Source organism: Lottia gigantea (genome assembly GCF_000327385.1).
Source record: "Lottia gigantea unplaced genomic scaffold LOTGIsca_58, whole genome shotgun sequence".
NCBI lineage: Eukaryota > Metazoa > Mollusca > Gastropoda > Lottiidae > Lottia > Lottia gigantea.
Window position 1 is genome coordinate 367368 of NW_008709979.1, and position 6369 is coordinate 373736.

The following is a 6369-nucleotide window of genomic DNA, read 5'->3' on the forward strand; positions in this document are numbered from 1 at the left end:
CTTAATTAATGATTAGTACACTCATTCTTTTAAAACAAATTCAGTTGGATCTAGTAGATACATAAATAGCATATTTTCATAGAAATCTTTAATGTATAATTTACAATGTTTTTCATAATGAAAAATTTGCATACTGCCACTTTAGACAAAAGTAACTTTTGATATGATTGTTATTTTCTTGATTTACCGAATGATTAGTTTCCAGTAATAAGAGTTTAATATAAATTATAAGATTTCAATTTTGTCCATGATTTAGTCAAAATGTGCCATATCTAGCTAGGGCTAATGTGAGTTTTATTGTTATAAATTTCATAGATTTTTATTTTTGTGGCCTTGTTTTATTGTTTTTGATGATGACTTTTAGATGATTTGTTTGATTAAACCTGGTTTTGGTGATACCGTTGTTTTTATTACTGTACTGATTTTTTCTCGAAACAGTATATATACAACTGGATATGGCTTTCATGCATCAATGTTTCTTCTTTTTATCAAATTTTCCATCAGAAGATATAGGCTAATTCAAGAAATAAAGTCTCTTTGAAAGATTAAGATGCCCATTCAATATTTTCATGTGAACAGGTTCATTAAAGGGACAGGTGAACAGTTTTTTTGACCAATCATGCCTTAGACTCAGAAATGGGAATTTTTTAGCAAAGCTAATTAGTAATAGTGTTCACAGCTCAGCATTGGAATTTGAGCCTTCAAATTCCTGTGTGTCCAGAATTACCCATGTTTGGATGTTAAAATAACAACTTGTATAGAAAAGACTTATACAGAAATTTTTACATTTTTAGTACTTCTGAAGACTATTAACATAATATATTCAACAATCAAATCAACCCCCCAAAATGGCGCATCAGTCTCTTTAACTTATAAATTTTTCAACTTTTTTTTTAAACTGGAAATTCTAGACCGTCTTCTGGACTAATAATGGCTTTGTAGCCTGCATAGCTACCTCCATGAACAAATAATTGTATTGACACCAATAACCCTGAGTTCTATCAGAATTCCTGTACCATACAGACTCACTCTGCTGAAATTAGCCTTAAAACATAGGCAAAACTGAGATGCACTAAGATGAGCTGGGTAAGCTAGTCTTGCAACTTTCCACATAGGATTATAAAGTTTTCATTGCCTCTTCAATTCTGGTAGCTGACATTGTTCTTGAATCTCCATCTAGGCCTATTGTTGCAAACTTGAGCACCCCTTGAATAGTTAAATCTTCACCAATTATACTCCCCATTTCTCTTTCAGATAAAGGTGCATGTCTTGTCGGATTTGCTGTGCATCCCTTGTGTCCAGGACAGTTGACAGTACGTCCTAATACCTCTGCTTTTTAGCCACGCTCCAGTCCAACAAAGTTTATTTTGCAACACAGCACTTATGATATATTTCATATCTGTGTTTGTCTCACAAGCAATGCCGATTGATTGGGATGCTCCTTGTCCAGGTTTCTTGTCCTATGGTCAGACAATTGTAATGACCATCCAAATCACATTTATCACGTTACGGTTGGAAGCAAGTCTTTGAACTTACATAATTGGATAACTTGGACATACAACTTTCAGCTGGTGGGGGAATGTCTGAATTTGCCAGTAGAAGCCTAATCCTTGAATTTCGTAAAGGCATGTCTAACAATCTTGTAAGTTGATGTTTACTGCAGCCACTTTCCTATAAGCCCAAAACCCTAAAAGGGAGAGCCTGGACTACATTCGTTTGGATAAAATGTTTTAGTGGAGTGAGTCCTATACTTGGGAGTATAAATTACTCCGTGGTCCTATTACTTCGAAGAGTTGTCTTTTCCTGATTAAATTGCTTAGATCATTGAAAAAGATATTTCATTTTCTCTGAGAAATAATCCACAAGAACATAGTTAAATGTAAATTATAAACATATTTTTCTCTTAGTTAATTTTCTCGATTGCTCAATAAGCTCGGGCCTTCGAGTTTGAATGTTGAGTTTGACTTTGATACAAGCGACAAACGGAAAAACAAAATGGCAGGAGAAGGAGTACAAGAAAACTTCGGTTGTACTCATTATAAAAGAAAATGTATCCTGATAGTAGGTTTCTGAAATTTTTTACGTGTAATTCCCATACTTATTGATTAAGACATCATCTTGTCACGCTACACAGTTGAAATGGAATTTTCAAATAGGCTAGATTATAATAAGTCTATCTCAATCTTACACAACTTGAACTTAGTCAACTGCAATGGCACTGGCACTCTGCCAAATACTCAGCAGATGAGATAGTCAGAAGACTTTTTGTAAGAAACAGTGCAGCTGTCAATGCAGGAAATGGAACATAAGCAGCGGTTTTCAGATCAGGTCAATAAAAACAGGTCTTGATTTTACAGAGTGCACAACTGTAATGTACTCTGTAGGCTTGTTGAGTTAGTGAAATGACTGACAAAACTGATTGTACTGATGTTCAAAAACACATTGATCTGAAAGTACTAGACCTAGTAGGTTGCCAAACGCGAAATATTGCTTATGTAGATGATTGCTTCTAGTAATTATATTAATTGATATGACAGACACCATGTTGTGATAAAGAATACACCTGTAGAGTTTGTCATGATGACAATGAAAACCACGAGTTAAATAGAAGAAGTGTTGAGAAACTAAAATGTATGAAATGTAATACCATTCAAAAGGTTAGTATCTACAAGACAGTCAAATCTGTTGTGAGAGAAGCCTCTTAAAGTGTGGTACGGTACCGTAGTTGACACCTTAACTATTTTTTACCTTGAGGGAAAGATAAAACTACAACATTTATTCTCTTAGAAAAAGTAAATCTTGAATACTATAGGCCCTGATTAAAAATTTTATTCAATAGTTCAATTTCTAAACATAGATAATTGAAGTGTCTGTGCCTGCTTTAAAATAAGAGTAGATACAAGACTATATAAGCTTATCCTTGATTTTAAATTTACAAGTTCTTATTCATTTCAAGTCATTTTTGATTTTCGTTAAATGTCACTTGAATTCAACTTATTCTTCCAGATGATTAAGCTTCATTATTTCAAATTCTTGACTATAAGTCAGTTTAGCACATCCACTGACTTCAAAGATTAAGAATTATGTTATACATGGCTATAAGGTGAATGGTAAATGTTTTCAGGTATCAAGAACTTGCACCAACTGTGATATAGAGTTTAGTAAATATTGTTGTAATATTTGTAATCTATATGATGATGATATTAGTAAAAAACAATTTCATTGTGAATTCTGTGGCTTGTGCAGGTAGGTTGTTTTACTTTCTGTCTAATCAAATAACACTTTAACATGTTGCATAGCCTTTGTACAAAATTGCAATATGAATTATGTCCTCTGTAAAGGTCAGTATTTGAATTTTATTCATATATTTTTTATTTAAAATATTTCTTTATTACAAAATTTGAAGCTTATTTTAATGGTCCTCATCAGTTATTTTTGTACAGCATATTATTAGTTTAATGAACAAAGCAAAGACTACAAGTGTGCTTTATATAACCTCTTGCTAGTACTGTTACTTTATATCATTATAGACTTGGTGGTCGAGAGAACTTTTTTCATTGTAAAAAATGTGATTTATGTTTAGCAACATCATTGAAAGGTAATCATAAGGTAATGTTTTCTGTTTGCTTTGTAAGGCCTTTGAACATAAATTAAGTTTTAATTCATTTGTTTTCCTTCCTGTCTTGAAACATACTATTATCTATTTTAATATAAATTTGACCATATTTCATTTGAATGATAGGGCACAAAGATGACCATTTATTATGTTCTGAACAGATCTATTCATAAATATATATGAAAAGTCATAAATATAGGATTGATGTAGAAATATAGGATGTATGGATGTCAGACAATACTCTTTCTAATTACAGTCAAGTAACCCAATTTCGTGGAAACCTATTATTCGTGGATTTCCGGAAAGGATTAATAATTTACATGAGCGACCTTCCGCGACCTCCGTATTAGTTTGTTTTGATAAACATGGGTTTTCTCTACAATATCAGCTAGTAGAATGAATTCAGTAGTTTCAAGCAGGGTAAAATGTATTAATGTATACTTTGACAAGTACAAAATGGCGGATTTCACTTATTACCAAACGTCACCATTTTTTACCAGCTGAATTTCCTTATAATCCCAAGCGGTAATAGGAATTCCAAGTTCCATCTGCTAGGATATATTCCAACGAATGAAGTCACGTGGTCAACTAGCGGATTCCGTGTCAGCAGAAAATTTCTATGGAACACAAAGTGGACCATATTCTTATGTTGTTTCAGTGACTTTTAGCAATAAATCACGCTACGTATCTTATTTTGTCAGTCACTATTTTTTTTTTAAATCGTGGTTCTTTGAAGGAATTGTCACTAGTTATAATGAATTGATATTAAAGATAAATACTAAGAGAAGTAATTATACCACCCGGTATCCATACAACGTGTTTTTCAAGACTTATTTATAAATCAAACATTGTACACGAAAATACGTGACGCATTCTGCCGCCATTGCTGAGTTGGTTGCTAATGAAATATGGGTCAAAGTGAAGGATTCATAAAGAAAATCGAAATAAACCAATTTTAATTATTTTGTAGAATATCTGAGGAAACATCTAAGACATAAAAAATTTTTTTCATTTTTTTAACTTTGACGAAATTCGGTGTTGAATCCTTATATCCACGAAAATAGGTTACACCACTGTAATACTGCTATTCATTGAGCTGACTCCTTCAGGTGAACATGCTTAGTCAGTATCCTTACAATGTGACTGTTTTACATTTACAATATATATCATAAATTTAGTCAAGACCTTTCAAAAAAGTACTGTTTGCCTATATTTCGATTGTAATACTGGAATTATTATAGAACATATATATATTTGATATTGGCAGTGTGTTGAGAAGGTGTCCCATGATGTTTGTGCAATATGTCGAGATGATTTACATACATCAAGATTAAAACTACATGTTCCTGATTGTGGACATTTAATACACTAGTAAGTTTCAATGTGTTTCAATTCTTAAATGGTCCTACTCCTAGAATTATAATGTTATATATTCTGCTTGATCAAGTGCCACTATGTTATAATTTGTATTTTGTCTGAAATAGCTCTGATTGTTCTCCATATATACATATATGAACTGCATTCTTGTCTTATATCAGGTTTAGAATAGTGTTCATATTATTTTCACTCGACAAAGTTTTCTTTAATTCTTTAATGTCCAAAGAACTGTCACAGCAGTTTTCTAGACTGTTCATAACAATAATACACTTATATCTATATTTTATCTTGCAGTGACTGTTATTATAACCTGCTCAAATCAAAGTAAGTAATATTTGTTTGTTTCACATGTTGTAAAAGAAATATAGAAGCATTCCTATAAGTGTAATTTTAATACACATTTTAATCCAGTGATAAGCCAACAAAAATTTATTATACGTTGTAGTAGGTATTTTTGGTGTACCAAATGCAGGTTCATGAGACCACAGGCTAATATATGTATGTATCAAATTTACTCATGTAAAGATGTATTGTATTGTGATTCTATCTCCTATGATTTTATATTTTCTAATTTTAAGCAACTATGCGTGTCCAACATGTAATGAGTCATTGGTAGATATGGGAGATGTTTGGAAACATTTAGATGAAGATTTAGCTAACACTGAAATGCCTGAAGAGTATAAGAATGTGATATTAGATATATTATGTCGAGATTGTCATAAGGTATTTACTGTAAATTTGTTTATCGACACAGTAGAAGCAAAAAATTTCAATATTATGCTGGTTGAAAATGCTGTTTTAAGCTGCCAAGCTAATGCTGTCAAGTTATGCTAGTTGAAACATGTAGGTAAAACTGTCAAGTATATGCTGATAAATGCACCGCATTGCCCAATTTTATGAAGTAATATGTTATGATTTTGTTATTATTTAGACAAGTAAAGCCAAGTTTCATGTGGTAGGGTTAAAATGTGGAGAATGTGGTTCATATAATACCTGTAGAAACTGATAGTTTAATTCAATCTTTTGAGGTAGGTTTTACTCAAAATTAACAACACTGAAAAGGTTCCAACATTGCTCAGTGTAATGAAGTTATATTGGAATTTTCTAATGAAGAAATGCCCACTATCAGAACACATAGACATGTTATTATGATATCAGAAAAACAATACCAAACAATGAAGACTGGAGTTTTATAGTATTACAGAATGCCTGTACTGGTATATCANAAGGATAAAGTGCATTGTCTTCTATATATCTTTATTAATTTTCCAGAAAAGTAGCTCCTTTCATTGTAAGCTTAATTCAACATGGTTGCTGAAAGCCACAGAGAACTGCTTGGCACAAGGGCAGTTCACTGTAAGCTTATATGTATACAA

General features: G+C 32.0%; 1 protein-coding gene across 1 annotated transcript; it reads left to right on the plus strand.

Annotated features, from left to right (window-relative positions):
* Positions 1 to 1991: 1991 nt before the first annotated feature.
* Positions 1992 to 6021, plus strand: LOTGIDRAFT_194257 (hypothetical protein). Its single transcript, XM_009063461.1, has 8 exons — positions 1992 to 2061; positions 2538 to 2657; positions 3125 to 3246; positions 3531 to 3609; positions 4884 to 4987; positions 5288 to 5317; positions 5572 to 5716; positions 5925 to 6021. Exons 1-8 carry the CDS (start codon positions 1996 to 1998, stop codon positions 5997 to 5999), a joined length of 741 nt encoding a protein of 246 aa, XP_009061709.1. The 5' UTR covers positions 1992 to 1995; the 3' UTR covers positions 6000 to 6021.
* Positions 6022 to 6369: the final 348 nt, after the last annotated feature.

Excerpts from the sequence above, each read along its gene's own strand:
- LOTGIDRAFT_194257 (XM_009063461.1), top strand. The coding sequence starts at position 1,996 with ATGGCAGGAGAAGGAGTACAAGAAAACTTCGGTTGTACTCATTATAAA. Across the intron at positions 4,988-5,287 it reads TGTGGACATTTAATACACTA|TGACTGTTATTATAACCTGC; the intron begins GTAAGTTTCAAT and ends TTTATCTTGCAG. Across the intron at positions 5,318-5,571 it reads TATAACCTGCTCAAATCAAA|CAACTATGCGTGTCCAACAT; the intron begins GTAAGTAATATT and ends TCTAATTTTAAG.